Here is a 15,606-nt window from a genome sequence, read left to right as displayed (position 1 = left end):
AAAAAAACTCATTACATTTTTGGTAGCAAAAACAAAGCCCTTAAAAAAAAACGCTATATCGTCACGTTACATAACAAGCTCTCTTTTTTTAAGCTCTCGGCCTTCCGCGTAAATATCCGGTAGTAGCTCGACAAAGCAACCTTACATTTCTGTACTGTCTTTGGCAACATCATGGAGTTGTTTCTTTCTGGTCCACTTCTTCAGTTTTGCAATGCTTCTTTTCCTACTGGAGCCTCTGTCCGTGATCTAGTTGATATTTTTACGAAAGAAAAGGTTAGTATCAAAATGGTCGTGTTATCAATTAAACTGAAATAATACTTCGTTGGTAGCTAGCCAACCTAGCTAGCTCTGGCAAGCTAGCTCTGGCAAGGCAAGCTAGGTGGGTCGACACATCCAACAAGCTAGCAAACTGGCTAAATAACTAACGCGGTATTAGCGGACGCTAGCTAGTTAACTAGCTTAACTAACTTTGCCAAACAGCATTTGAGCAAAGATGATATTTTCTGCTCTGTATTTTTATAACTAGCTAGCTAGTAACGTTACTAGCAGTACTAGTACTAGGAGGGATGTGCATCTTTCCATTTCAAGACGATTCGATACGCATTTAGATGGGCTCCGATGCGATACAAGAACGAAACGTTAAAACAAATAAAGAATAATGTTTAGTCATTTAGCACAGTGGTTCCCAAACTTTTTTTGGTTTGTTTATAAAGGAGCTCAGTCCGGCTTTAAACGTACTCTTGAAAGTTGTAATAGTAGAATGCAAATTGGTAGTGCAACATCAGTTCCTCTTGTCATTGCATACCTTAGAGAGCTATTTATAACTTGTCAGAAATGTCCAGATCAACTAGCCTATGTCTACGGTTTTGTATTTCATTTAGGTTTTTTAGCCCATAGATATTGTTGTAATTTTTTTAGTCACTCAAATATCACATGAATTCACATTAGACATGGCAAAATGTATGGAATTGCAAGGAAATTTGCTTTAAAACAGCACATTTCTTGTGCACCCCATGACAAAATGTGTAGAATTGCAGGAAATAAGCTTTAAACCTGCACAATTCTCTCCACCAACAAGAAGGGTGTGAACGGTTTGTGTCACGAACAGTGCTTTTGCCAATAGAAATAGCCATGGGGTGCGCGGGATGTTACCCAATGCTGGAAGTGGGGGCCCGATTGGAAAAAGTTTGGGAACCCCTGATTTAGCATACGCTGTAATCCTGAGCGATTTACAGTTAGTGCTTTAATCGTAAAATAGCTAGGCAGGACAACCACATATCACAGGCATAGAAAGTAGAACAACATACGCTTGGTCCAAGACATGCTTGAATATAGGAATCTGAAACGATGGATTTACTATTTTTCTTGATTTTTACAAAACATTTGACATGGTTGAACACCCTTTTATCTTCTGTCCTTTGGAGCTTTATGGTTTTGGAGAAAAGTTCAGGAACATGATTAGATCCTCTTATCAAAACACTAATAGCTCAGTGTCCTTAACACTAGGCACTAATCCACGATTTGTTATAAGTCGTGGAATTAAACAAGGCTGCTCTATTTCACCATCACTCTTTCTTATGGCTGCAGAAATGCTGTCAGCTCTTATCAAGAATTCTGATATAGAAAAGCTGAGTGTTTTTATAGAAAAGCTGAGTGTTTTTGATGACCGAAATTGCACTTAAATATTTAATGATATCTATCTTGTGAGACTTGCTTTGGCATAGATTACATTTGTGACTCAGAAGTGTGTTTACAGCAACACATTCTGGAGTTATATGTTTGACTGGTTAGAACAAATCTTTCCAATAACCCAGTTTACTAGAGAGAATGTAGCTTTCGGTATAATAATGGAAGATAAGAACATAACATTTAATTTTAGAATGTTTTACTTGTTTTGGGTACATTTTATATTCGTAAAAGTAAATACATAAAAACACAGCCTTTGCTTATAGTTTTTCAGCAATATATTTTTTTAAAACTTTGATTCATTGAAATGTATAGGAAGGAAAAAAAGTAAGCAAAAAATAAATTGATGAATTAATTAGATTTATTAGAAGACCCCATAGCTTAAGTTATGCCTCATTGTAGCCTATATTTTATTTTCTTATTTTATTTTGTATTTTGGTTTATTTAGCTATGTTGTACCCCTTGTGTGCTCTGTTTGCCACGGACTCTATTTAAATGTATGTTATGCCTTATTGTATTTGTACATTGGCAAAACATTTTTAATAAAGAGCTGCAGTATTTCCTGGTTTTGGGTTTAAGTCGTTGATTATTTGGACGACTCAGGATTGGGCGAAGGCGGTGCTTAAACTTACCCTCCAAGCTCATAATTTAGCTTGAGGCCTTGGGTCTGAATCCCGCCCTGTGCAATTGGGTCCTGGACTTCCTGAAGGGCCGCCCCCAGGTGGTGAAGGTAGGAAACAACACCTCCACTTCGCTGATCCTCAACACTGGGTCCCCACAAGGGTGTGTGCTCAGCCCACTCCTGTACTCCCTTTTCACCCATGGCTGCGTGGCCAAGCACGCCTCCAACTCAATCATCAAGTTTGCAGAGGACACAACAGTAGTAGGCTTGATTACCAACAATGACGAGACAGCCTACAGGGAGGAGGTGAGGGCTCTGGGAGTGTGGTACCAGGACAATAACCTCTCACTCAATGTCAACTAAACAAAACAAAGGAGATGATCGTGGACTTCAGGAAACAGCAGAGGGTGCACCCCCCTATCCACATCGACAGGACCGCAGTGGAGAGCTTCAAGTTCCTTGGCGTACACATCACTGACAAATTTAAATTGTCCACGTCAACTGCACCGCCCTAAACCGCAAGGCTCTCCAGAGGGTGGTGCGGTCTGCCCAACGCATTACCGGGGGCAAACTACCCGCCCTCCAAGACACCCACAGTATCCGATGTCACGTGAAGGCCAAAAAGATAATCAAGGACATCAACCACCCGAGCCACTGCCTGTTCACCCCGCTATCACCCAGAAGGCGAGGTCAGTACAGGTGCATCAAAGCTGGGACCAAGAGACTGGAAAACATCTTCTATCTCAAGGCCATCAGACTGTTAAATAGCCATCACTAGCACATTAGAGGCTGCTGCTGCCTATTGAAATCACTGGCCACTTTAAGAAATGGAACACTAGTCACTTTAATAATGTTTACATATCTTGCATTACTCATCTCATATGTATATACTGTATTCTATACAATTCTACTGTATCTTAGTCCATGCCGCTCTGTCATTGCTCGTCCATATATGTATATATTCTTAATTCCATTCCTTACTTAGATTTGTGTGTATTGGGTATATGTTGTGAAATTGTTAGATATTACAGCACTCTTGGTGCCGTTTGACTAGGCTACTGATATTGCCTGGGGTTGTAGATCAATGACTGTCAACACAATGAAATGTTTAGTTCTACACTGAAGGAGAGGACGCAGTTGTCACAAAAGATGAGGTATTTCCCGACGGTAGAAAGAAAGTAATTTGAGCAAAACGTTTTTTGTGAACTGCCGATTCGTAACGTTTGAATCGATTTCCTGGCTGATGCTACATTTGGATCGGTTTGGGGTCCCGAAGACTGATGCGCTCATATCTTATACATTTGAACCGGGGACGATGCGTATTGGTCAATCATTACGTCCCTACTAGCTAGCTACTTGCCTAACATTTCTTCTATTGTTTTCAGGGAATCCCGTCATCAGATCTCTACGTCAAGAATAATGGGCGATTATCAGAGCTTGATGAGAAATTGCAGGCTGGAGCGGTGTATCGACTGGAGCCCCGTCTCTGTGGTGGGAAAGGAGGTAGCTAACTAACTAGTTATTAAAGTCTAAAGGGCAAGCAGTCTAGCTAGCTAACTAGCAAGCTAGTTAGTTAACAGGTTAATTACTTCCATCTAGCTAGTTAGCTACTTAAAAGAATTATAATTTACTGTTAAGCCTAAAGTTAGTGGACAGGTGTGAAATGTTACTTATATTATTCTGAATAAGTGAGTAAATTAATAACTAACTGTTCCATTATTTGTAATTGGCAGGCTTTGGGTCTATGCTTAGGGCTCTTGGGGCACAAATTGAAAAGACCACAAACCGCGAAGCCTGCAGAGATCTAAGCGGAAGGCGACTAAGAGATGTCAACCATGAGAAAGAGTAAGATGGTCACCCACAGACTCAATTTTATCTGGGATTTGAAGTATTTTCCTAGTATAATAACTAGGTGTCCTAGATTAAGCTCGCCTGGTGCATTTGATCATCAGTTTGCATTTGGTGCAATGGAATGGACCCCGGTGCGACAAGTGAGCAAATTTGTTGAGGATGCTCTGTCTTTATCACCTAAATGGCATGAATAAATAGGTTTTAAAAAATGAGGTCTTATTGTGTGTGTCTGTGTTTTCAGGATGGCAGAGTGGCTTAAGAAGCAGGCAGACCGCGAGGCAGAGAAAGAGCAAAGGCGTCTGGAGAGACTGCAGAGGAAGCTGGCCGAGCCCAAGCATCACTTCACAGACCCAAACTACGAGCAGCAGTGCCACAACCTCTCAGAACGACTGGATGACTCAGTCTTAAAAGGCACTAATTTCAAATAGATATTTAGAATTATGTACTTAGTATGTTTATTGTCCATTTGTAAGAATGGAAATGTTTGTTTTTCACCCAACCTCTCTGACACACACGGTTGGAAGCTGCACAGGGCCAAACACAGTGCATAGCCCCTGGTGTACTTTTTATGGAGATACCTTTATGATCTGTGCTATAGAAAGTTATTGCAATGTAAAGGGCTGTTCGTTCCATATAACTAATTCAAGGATGAGTCTTTAACAGTCTGTTTTTTAGGAATGCAAGCCTCTTCCAGTGGACTCGTGAAAGTAGACGAGGCACCGAAACGCAAAAATCCACCTCCAAACAAAGGCCAAGGGAAAAGCAAGAAGAAATGCTTTTGGTGAATGAGCTTTGTCATCTTGGTTTAACGTTGTTGTGTAAAAAAAAAAAAGACATCTTTCCAGACTCTTAAAAAAACTAATGTAATGGGGGGAAAAAACTGCCCAGTAGTGAAATGTTTAGGATTTTACAGGACAGGTGTTGGTGGCCTGGATGACCTGGACAGCTCTGAGGATGACGATGCTGCAAGCGACAGCGGGAACTCTCCCTCTCCCTCAACATCTGATTCTGGCTCAGGGGTACCCAGTAGTCCCGTAAAGGGAGCAACGCCAGCTCACACCTCAGCCTCTCAGAGCAGAGCGGAACAAACAGCAACTCCAGAAGCTCCTAGCACAAGCAGCAACTCCAGCTCAGGACCCAGCTCTCCAGAGAGCCCAGCAGAGGTGCAGACACAATCTCAAGCAGAGGCAGTAGCTTCGGGCACCAGTGATGGTGGGGCTCAGAAGGAGGTGGTCCCCACAGAAGAAACATTCCCAAAGACCGACAGTCTAAGCAAAGCTCAGAGTAGCACCAACAAACCCACTGTGAGTTTCTTAATGTTCCACTCAAGATTTGTTCTCTTGGTCCTTATTAGTCCATTATTTAATGTTTTCAATATTATATCATCCATACTTGCTCCTTGGTTTTTCTACTTGTACCTTGGTTTTTCTGGGTCAGCCCAGAATGCAAACAAGATGTTAAGACGACCAAAGTTATGTTTAATGGCTCATAATGCGCCACGAAAAGTACTTTGCAACAAGACCAACTGCAGTCAAGCAGAATAGAACAGCGTAATGAGCAGTTACTTTTAAAGATTAACTTGTGTGTTTCTCCCCCGGTATGCAGTGGGAAGATGGGCCCTTAGACCTCCAGGCAGTGCACTCGGACAAGGAGCTGGAGACTTTGGGGTTGGACAGGCTAAAGGCAGAACTGATTGCACGGGGGATGAAGTGTGGGGGAACCCTGTCCGAGCGCGCTGTTCGCCTTTTCTCCACCATAGGGCTTTCTGCAGAGGACATTGATCCTGCCCTATTGGCCAAACCCAGCAAGGGCAAGAAGAAATGACTGCCCAATTTCTATTACAGCACCATATAATAATGAGTCTTATGCTGAGTGGACGCCTGATAACTTGGTGACAATTAAGTCAACGGATATTATTACTTGTTATAACCATGCCATGAGCCCCAGATTCAAAGTGTCTGAATATTTTTGTTTGCCCCAAATAGTGGACACATTTTAAGATTGTCCCAGCTATTGGATATATGTCAGAATTCTACTATATTCTCAATGCATTTTATAAATTTTTCTAGAGTATATAGATTTTACTTTTTTAAATTCTATGTACTGTCCCTTATGTTGGATGAAATGTCACAAATGAAGTGAAGTCTCTTTTTGAACACTCAAAAGATTTATCACAGTATCTGTCACCAATTGGTGACAGATTTTCATGCAAATATTCTAAAATCCTAAAACGATTTGCTCATTTTCCCACTAGAGATGTTTCCATCAAATTGACTTGTGGCGGATAAAAATCTGTGCGTGATGACGTGCACATTTAAAAAAAATAACATTTCCATGTACCGAATAAAAAATAAATGTTATGAGTTTCCATCGCATTTTTAACTCTACAGATGGTTTTGTCACAAAAAATGTTGCGTTATATAGCGAATGTGCCTGCTCTAGTCTTGGTACGTGCGCTCTAGAAATCAGATGACAGATACAGTACGGGTATAGCCTACATGATGAGATTATTTTGATTTGTCAAATGCAGCCAAGCGTCGATCAGAATAAGAAACTCAATATTTATTGTAAAGGAGCATTAAGCCCGTCACTGTGCAATTTCACCCTCCTGTGAAGTTCATAACTAATTTAATCTGTAGCCTAATTAACTGCATCCTTTCCCGAGTCATAGTGGGAGGACCACACAACATATAATCGCGTGACTCCCAAGTTTACTTTGACATGATGGTTATTATATCAACAATTTGAGTATGAAGGCGTTTCCACTGCCATTTCTCATGTACAGTGAGGGAAAAAAGTATTTGATCCCCTGCTGATTTTGTACGTTTGCCCACTGACCAAAGAAATGATCAGACTATAATTTTAATGGTAGGTTTATTTGAACAGTGAGAGACAGAATAACAACAACAAAATCCAGAGAAACGCATGTCAAAAATGTTATAAATTGATTTGCATTTTAATGAGGGAAATAAGTATTTGACCCCCTCTCAATCAGAAAGATTTCTGGCTCCCAGGTGTCTTTTATACAGGTAACGAGCTGAGATTAGGAGCACAACTACCTCATCCCTATATTGTTATTTATTTTGCTCATTTGCACCCCAGTATCTCTATTTGCACATCATCTCTTGCACATCTATCATTCCAGTGTTAATACTAATTGTAATTATTTTGCACTATAGCCTATTTATTGCCTTACCTCCATAACTTGCTACATTTGCACACACTGTATATATATATTTTCTGTTGTATTTTTTACTTTATGTTTTGTTTTACCCCATATGTAACTCTGTGTTGTTGTTTTTATCGCACTGCTTTGCTTTATCTTGGCCAGGTCGCAGTTGTAAATGAGAACTTGTTCTCAACTGGCTTACCTGGTTAAATAAAAACATTAGGAGCATGCTCCTAATCTCAGTTTGTTACCTGTATAAAAGACACCTGTCCACAGAAGCAATAAATCAATCAGATTCCAAACTCTACACCATGGCCAAGACCAAAGAGCTCTCCAAGGATGTCAGGGACAAGATTGTAGACCTACACAAGGTTGGAATGGGCTACAAGACCATTGCCAGCAGCTTGGTGAGAAGGTGACAACAGTTGGTGCGATTATTGGCAAATGGAAGAAACACAAAAGAACTGTCAATCTCCCTCGGCCTGTGGCTCTATGCAAGATCTCACCGCGTGGAGTTGCAATGATCATGAGAACGGTGAGGAATCAGCCCAGAACTACACGGGAGGATCTTGTCAATGATCTCAAGGCAGCTGGGACCATAGTCATCAAGAAAACAATTGGTAACACACTACGCCGTGAAGGACTGAAATCCTGCAGCGCCCGCAAGGTCCCCCTGCTCAAGAAAGCACATATACAGGGCCGTCTGAAATTTGCCAATGAACATCTGAATGATTCAGAGGAGAACTGGGTGAAAGTGTTGTGGTCAGATGAGACCAAAATGGAGCTCTTTGGCATCAACTCAACTCGCCGTGTTTGGAGGAGGAGGAATGCTGCCTATGACCCCAAGAACACCATCCCCACCGTCAAACATGGAGGTGGAAACATTATGCTTTGGGGGGGTTTTTCTGCTAAGGGGACAGGACAACTTCACCGCATCAAAGGGACGATGGACGGGGCCATGTACCGTCAAATATTGGGTGAGAACCTCCTTCCCTCAGTCAGGGCATTGAAAATGGGTCGTGGATAGGTATTCCAGCATGACAATAACCCAAAACACACGGCCAAGGCAACAAAGGAGTGGCTCAAGAAGAAGCACATTAAGGTCCTGGAGTGGAGTGGCCTAGCCAGTCTCCAGACCTTAATCCCATAGAAAATCTGTGGAGGGAGCTGAAGGTTCGAGTTACCAAACGTCAGGCTCGAAACCTTAATGACTTCGAGAAGATCTGCAAAGAGGAGTGGGACAAAATCCCTCCTGAGATGTGTGCAAACCTGGTGGCCATCTACAAGAAACATCTGACCTCTGTGATTGCCAACAAGGGTTTTTCCACCATGTACTAAGTCATGTTTTGCAGAGGGGTCAAATACTTATTTCCCTCATTAAAATGCAAATCAATTTATAACATTTTTGACATGCGTTTTTCTGGATTTTTTTGTTGTTATTCTGTCTCTCACTGTTCAAATAAACCTACCATTAAAATTATAGACTGATCATGTCTTTGTCAGTGGGCAAACGTACAAAATCAGCAGGGGATCAAATACTTTTTTCCCTCACTGTAATTAATTTTACAGACACAAAAAGCTCCCACCTTGTCTAGCTTATTATGTTTTGTTGACATTTGGAAAGTTTACAGACATAATTTGCAGTTTCCATCAGGCCTGTTGTGACATTTTTTATCCAATGTACTTTGCTCACATAAAAAGGTTGGATGGCAACATGGTTAGTGAGTGGTTGTTCTCACAAGTCTTTTAAAAAGAGCATAAATTCTCTGGCTTAAAAAGTAGGTTTATAACTATTTTCTTGTTTTTCTGTGGTCTTATCTACCTATGTTCCTTATTTGGATATACAGTGCCTTCGGAAAGTATTCAGACCCCTTGACTTTTTCCACATTTTGTTACGTTACAGCCTTATTCTAAAATTGATTAAATAAAATGTTTTCCTCAGCAATCTACACACAGATGATGCAATCTCTATTGCGCTCCACACTGCCCTTTCACACCTGGCAAAAAGGAATACCTATGTGAGAATGCTATTCATTGACTACAGCTCAGCGTTCAACACCATAGTGCCCTCAAAGCTCATCACTAAGCTAAGGACCCTAGGACTAAACACCTCCCTCTGCAACTGGATCCTGGACTTCCTGATGGGCCGCCCCCAAGTGGTAAGAGTAGGTGACAACACATCCGCCACGCTGCTCCTCAACACGGGAGCCTACCACTTTGAAGATGCAAAATATTTTTTTAAATGTGAAACAAACAAGAAATACGACAAAAAAACAGAACTTGAGCGTGCATAACTATCCACCCCTCCAAAGTCAATACTTTGTAGAACCACCTTTTGCTTCAAGTTGGATGGGTTCTGCTGGTGTACAGCAATCTTTAAGTCATACCACAGCTTCTCAATTGGATTGAGGTCTGGGCTTTGACTAGGCCATTCCAAGACATTTAAATGTTTCCCCTTAAACCACTCAAGTGTTGCTTTAGCAGTATGCTTAGGGTCATTGTCCTGCTGGAAGGTGAACCTCCATCCCAGTCTCAAATCTGGAAGACTGAAACAGGTTTCCCTCAAGAATTTCCCTGTATTTAGCGCCATCCATCATTTCTTCATTTCTGACCAGTTTCCCAGTCCCTGCCGATGAAAAAAATCCCCACAGCATGATGCTGCCACCACCATGCTTCACTGTGGGGATGGTGTTCTCGGGGTGATGAGAGGTGTTGGGTTTGCGCCAGACATAGCGTTTTCCTCAATTTTAGTCTCATCTGACCAGTGTACCTTCTTCCATATGTTTGGGGAGTCTCCCACGTGCCTTTTGGCGAACACGAAACGTGTTTGCTTATTTTCTTCTTTAAGCAATGGCTTTTTTCTGGCCACTCTTCCATAAAGCCCAGCTCTGTGGCGTGTACGTCTTAAAGTGGTCCTATGGACAGATACTCCAATCTCCGCTGTGGAGCTTTGCAGCTCCTTCAGGGTTATCTTTGGTCTCTTTGTCGCCTCTCTGAATAATGCCCTCCTTGCCTGGTCTGTGAGTTGGTGGGCGGCCCTCTCTTGGCAGGTTTGTTGTGGTGCCATATTCTTTCCATTTTTAAATAATGAATTTAATGATACTCCATGGGATGTTCAAAGTTTCTGATATTTTTTTATAACCCAACCCTGATCTGTAATTCTCCACAACTTTGTCCCTGACCTGATTGGAGAGCTCCTTGGTCTTCGTGGTGCCGCTTGCTTGGTGGTGCCCCTTGCTTAGTGGTGTTGCAGACTCTGGGGCCTTTCAGAACAGGTGTGTATATATACTGAGATCATGTGACAGATCATGTGACACTTAGATTGCACACAGGTGGACTTCATTTAACTAATTACGTGACTTTTAAGTGAATTGGTTGCACCAGATCTTATTTAGGGGCTTCATAGCAAATGGGGTGAATACATATGGACACACCACTTTTCCGTTATTAATATTTTTGAAAAACAAGTTATTATTTTTTTCATTTCACTTCACCAATTTGGACTATTTTGTGTAGTCCATTACATGAAATCCAAATAAAAATCCATTAAAATAACAGGTTGTAATGCAACAAAATAGGAAAAACTCCAAGGGGGATGAATACTTTTGCAAGGCACTGTATTACCTCAATTACCTCGACTAACCGGTGCCCCCGCACGTTGACTCGGTACCGGTACCCCCTGTAAATAGTCTCGCTATTGTTATTTTACTGCTGCTCTTTAATTATTTGTTACTTTTTTTTTTTTTTTTAGGTATTCTTTCTTAAAACTGCGTTGTTGGTTAAGGGCTTGTAAGTAAGCTTGTGAGAGAGAGAAAAGAGAGAAAAGGGTCCAGAGTAACGCCAAGGTCCTTCACAGCAGTGGAGGCTGCTGAGGGGAGGACGGCTCATAATAATGACTGGAATGGAGCGAATGGAATGGCATCAAACACATGGAAACCATGTGTTTGATGTATTTGATACCATTCCACCTATTCCACTCCAGCCATTACCACGAGCTCATCCTCCCCAATTAAGGTGCCACCAACCTCCTGTTCACAGTTTTATTTGAGAGGACTGTACAACCATCGAGATTAATTGTCAGATCAAACAGCAAATCTCTTTTTTTCTTGGGGCCTAGAACTAGCATCTCTGTTTTGTCCTAGTTAAAAATAAAACATTTGCCACCATCCACATCCTTATGTCTGAAACACAGGCTTCCAGGGTAGGCTGAAGACTTCAATGTCGATTTTCTCATTGCAATTTTCTACGTCAATGTAAAATAAATAAAACCCAACAATAAGAAGTAGAGTACTAGGGCTATCAACTACTGTATTTGATCAGGTGACTTAAAAAAAAAAAAAACGTATTTTACAAAGTGTTCTAGAGATTGAAAGACAGCAAAACCTGACATATCATGTACAGTAGTTACACCAAATTGGGAAAAAACTATGTTTACAATTTTATATTTACAATTGCTCTCCACAGATTGTAGAATTTTTGGCAGTGGGTGGTTCATCACTTATCAGTGTAATAATAAAGTCTTATTTCAGGGTGAATAAAAGCAGGAACAATTTAGCTTACTTCCTTTGTGACTAAAGCTGCATTACACAGGCATTTGGAAAATATTCAGACCCCTTGACTTTTTCCTCATTTTGTTACGTTACAGCCTTATTCTAAAATTGATTAAATTCTTTTTTCCCCTCATCAATCTACAGACAATACCCCATAATGACAAAGCAAAAACAGTTTTTATTTTTATTTTTGCAAATGTATATATTTTTTTGAAATATCACATTTACATAATTATTCAGACCCTTCACTCAGTACTTTGTTGGAGCACCTTTGTCGGCGATTACAGCCTCGAGTCTTCTTGGGTATGACGCTACGAGGTTGGCACACCTGTATTTGGGGAGTTTCTCCCATTCTTCTCTGCAGATCCTCTCAAGCTCTGTCAGGTTGGATGGGGCGCATCACTGCACAACTATTTTCAGGTCTCTCCAGATGTTTGCTCAGGTTCAAGTCCAGGCTCTAGCTGGGCCACTCAAGGACATTCGAGACTTGTCCCGAAGCCACTCCTGCATTGTCTTGGCTGCGTGCTTAGGGTTGTTGTCCTGTTGGAATGTGAACCTTCACCCCAGTCTGAGGTCCTGAGCACTCTGGAGCAGGTTTTCTCTCTGCACTTTGCTCCATTCATCTTTCCGTCGATCCTGACAAGTCTCCCAGTCCCTGCCGCTGGAAAACATCCCCACAGCATGATGATGCCACCACCATGATTCATTGTAGGGATGGTGCCAGGTTTCCTCCAGACGTGACGCTTGGCATTCAGGCCAAAGAGTTCAATCTTGGTTTCATCAGACCAGAGAATCTTGTTTCTCATGGTCTGAGAGTCCTTTGGGTGCCTTTTGGCAAACTCCAAGTGGCTGTCATGTGCCTTTTACTGAGGAGTGATAATCCCCTCCATGTAGCCTAACTCTCACACTCTCACACACACACACACACACATAATCAAACAAGGTTTTTCTTGTATACTGAATATATAATGTACAATTATAATTAATATGCTTTGTTTAACTAATTGAAAATATATATATATTTATATTTTTTGAAAAACATATGGATTCTTTAGACATTCAGAAAGGTGAGAAAATGCATGCTGAGGGCAAATAGAGAGCCGCTCTACAAATTATCACTAACCCAAACAGGTCTATAATAGATAGAAAGACAAAATATGTTACAGCTTCCCCCGGTCTCCCCTTACTAATAGTGAGCACACAACTTTCAAACGATTTCCCCCACTCTTCCCTACCAACAAATCAAGGAAATTCTGATGAATGCCACAAAGTTTTCAAGGACGGTAGGTACAGTGGGGAAAAAAAGTATTTAGTCAGCCACCAATTGTGCAAGTTCTCCCACTTAAAAAGATGAGAGAGGCCTGTAATTTTCATCATAGGTACACGTCAACTATGATAGACAAATTGAGAAAAAAAAAGCCAGAAAATCACATTGTAGGATTTTTAATGAATTTATTTGCAAATTATGGTGGAAAATAAGTATTTGGTCACCTACAAACAAGCAAGATTTCTGGCTCTCACAGACCTGTAACTTCTTCTTTAAGAGGCTCCTCTGTCCTCCACTCGTTACCTGTATTAATGGCACCTGTTTGAACTTGTTATCAGTCTAAAAGACACCTGTCCACAACCTCAAACAGTCACACTCCAAACTCCACTATGGCCAAGACCAAAGAGCTGTCAAAGGACACCAGAAACAAAATTGTAGACCTGCACCAGGCTGGGAAGACTGAATCTGCAATAGGTAAGCAGCTTGGTTTGAAGAAATCAACTGTGGGAGCAATTATTAGGAAATGGAAGACATACAAGACCACTGATAATCTCCCTCGATCTGGGGCTCCACGCAAGATCTCACCCAGTGGGGTCAAAATGATGATCACAAGAACGGTGAGCAAAAATCCCAGAACCACACGGGGGGACCTAGTGAATGACCTGCAGAGAGCTGGGACCAAAGTAACAAAGCCTACCATCAGTAACACACTACGCCGCCAGGGACTCAAATCCTGCAGTGCCAGACGTGTCCTCCTGCTTAAGCCAGTACATGTCCAGGCCCGTCTGAAGTTTGCTAGAGTGCATTTGGATGATCCAGAAGAAGATTGGGAGAATGTCATATGGTCAGATGAAACCAAAATATAACTTTTTGGTAAAAACTCAACTCGTCATGTTTGGAGGACAAAGAATGCTGAGTTGCATCCAAAGAACACCATACCTACTGTGAAGCATGGGGGTGGAAACATCATGCTTTGGGGCTGTTTTTCTGCAAAGGGACCAGGACGACTGATCCGTGTAAAGGAAAGAATGAATGGGGCCATGTATCGTGAGATTTTGAGTGAAAATCTCCTTCCATCAGCAAGGGCATTGAAGATGAAACGTGGCTGGGTCTTTCAGCATGACAATGATCCCAAACACACCGCCCGGGCAACGAAGGAGTGGCTTCGTAAGAAGCATTTCAAGATCCTGGAATGGCCTAGCCAGTCTCCAGATCTCAACCCCATAGAAAATCTTTGGAGGGAGTTGAAAGTCTGTGTTGCCCAGCGACAGCCCCAAAACATCACTGCTCTAGAGGAGATCTGCATGGAGGAATGGGCCAAAATACCAGCAACAGTGTGTGAAAACCTTGTGAAGACTTACAGAAAACGTTTGACCTGTGTCATTGCCAACAAAGGGTATATAACAAAGTATTGAGAAACTTTTGTTATTGCCAAAAATACTTATTTTCCACCATCATTTGCAAATAAATTCATAAAAAATCCTACAATGTGATTTTCTGGATTTTCTTTTCTCATTTTGTCTGTCATAGTTGACGTGTACCTATGATGAAAATTACAGGCCTCTCATCTTTTTAAGTGGGAGAACTTGCACAATTGGTGGCTGACTAAATACTTTTTTTCCCCACTGTAACTATTGAGAAAAGTAGCAAGCCCATGTTTCAATAGGCGATAAGATATTAATGTGTCATGAAAAGAGTGTGGACATTTGTCCTGGCGAAGCAGTTTAATGCGCTGATGGAATGGAAGCTGATACTGGTCGCGTTCCACTGCTTACAGTGCATTTCCACAGAACACTATGGGGGCGATGAAACAACGGAGCCCCATTCATTTTCTATGGAGGGAAGCAAAGTGGACAGGGGGACCGTTGAGCGATGCGAGCATAGGCGAGGGAGCGTGAACAGAGCAGGACCAAAGTTGGGGAAAGCTGAACTTTATGCAAATACTCTGCGATAACGCAACGCTATTTGCCAATCGAAGCTCACTATAGCTTCCATCCCCTACTGGATTGGCTGTTGATACCTAGCACTACCTAAGCTGCTTGCTAGCTTCCAAATGAGGGCGAAGCTAGAGTGGCTATTCGAATTATTGTGTTATATGGAAATGTACTGTTAGACGTTGCCAGATCTTACATCATATGTTATAGCGATCTGTCAGTCGATGACACAGTCAATGACGTAGCACCAACCATTGGTTGATGCATGCAACGTCTAAGCAGTGGAACGCGACCACTGTAATTATGAGTTTTTTACTCTGCTGGTCTCGGCTGGTCTCTGGAAGAAATTATGAGTCCTCATTGTCTGAGACCGAGTCAAGACTGAGTAAAAATGTATCAGACACTGAGACAAGACCGAGACACTCAATGTGGTCTTGATTACTACAACACTGAACTGTTCCTTGTAGTTACTGCAGACTGCAGATAGATATTATAGGGAAATATGGTCACAATGTGGACACAGTGGA

General features: G+C 41.6%; 1 protein-coding gene across 1 annotated transcript; it reads left to right on the top strand.

Annotated features, from left to right (window-relative positions):
- The first annotated feature begins 88 nt into the window (after positions 1-88).
- On the top strand, positions 89-6,488 carry LOC121572327 (replication stress response regulator SDE2). Its single transcript, XM_041884392.2, has 7 exons — positions 89-273; positions 3,694-3,811; positions 4,042-4,153; positions 4,401-4,570; positions 4,835-4,940; positions 5,073-5,463; positions 5,765-6,488. The coding sequence occupies exons 1-7, from the start codon at positions 172-174 to the stop codon at positions 5,981-5,983; spliced, it is 1,218 nt and encodes a 405-aa protein (XP_041740326.2). The 5' UTR covers positions 89-171; the 3' UTR covers positions 5,984-6,488.
- The last annotated feature ends 9,118 nt before the right edge of the window (positions 6,489-15,606 follow it).

The sequence above is a fragment of the Coregonus clupeaformis genome, chromosome 17 (assembly GCF_020615455.1).
Source record: "Coregonus clupeaformis isolate EN_2021a chromosome 17, ASM2061545v1, whole genome shotgun sequence".
Taxonomy (NCBI): Eukaryota; Metazoa; Chordata; class Actinopteri; order Salmoniformes; family Salmonidae; genus Coregonus; species Coregonus clupeaformis.
This window is presented reverse-complemented; position numbering and strand designations above follow the sequence as displayed.

Coding starts and splice junctions, on each gene's coding strand:
- LOC121572327 (XM_041884392.2), top strand. CDS start 172: ATGGAGTTGTTTCTTTCTGGTCCACTTCTTCAGTTTTGCAATGCTTCT. Junction 4,571..4,834: donor GGATGACTCAGTCTTAAAAG/GCACTAATTTCA, acceptor TCTGTTTTTTAG/GAATGCAAGCCTCTTCCAGT. Junction 5,464..5,764: donor GTAGCACCAACAAACCCACT/GTGAGTTTCTTA, acceptor CCCGGTATGCAG/TGGGAAGATGGGCCCTTAGA.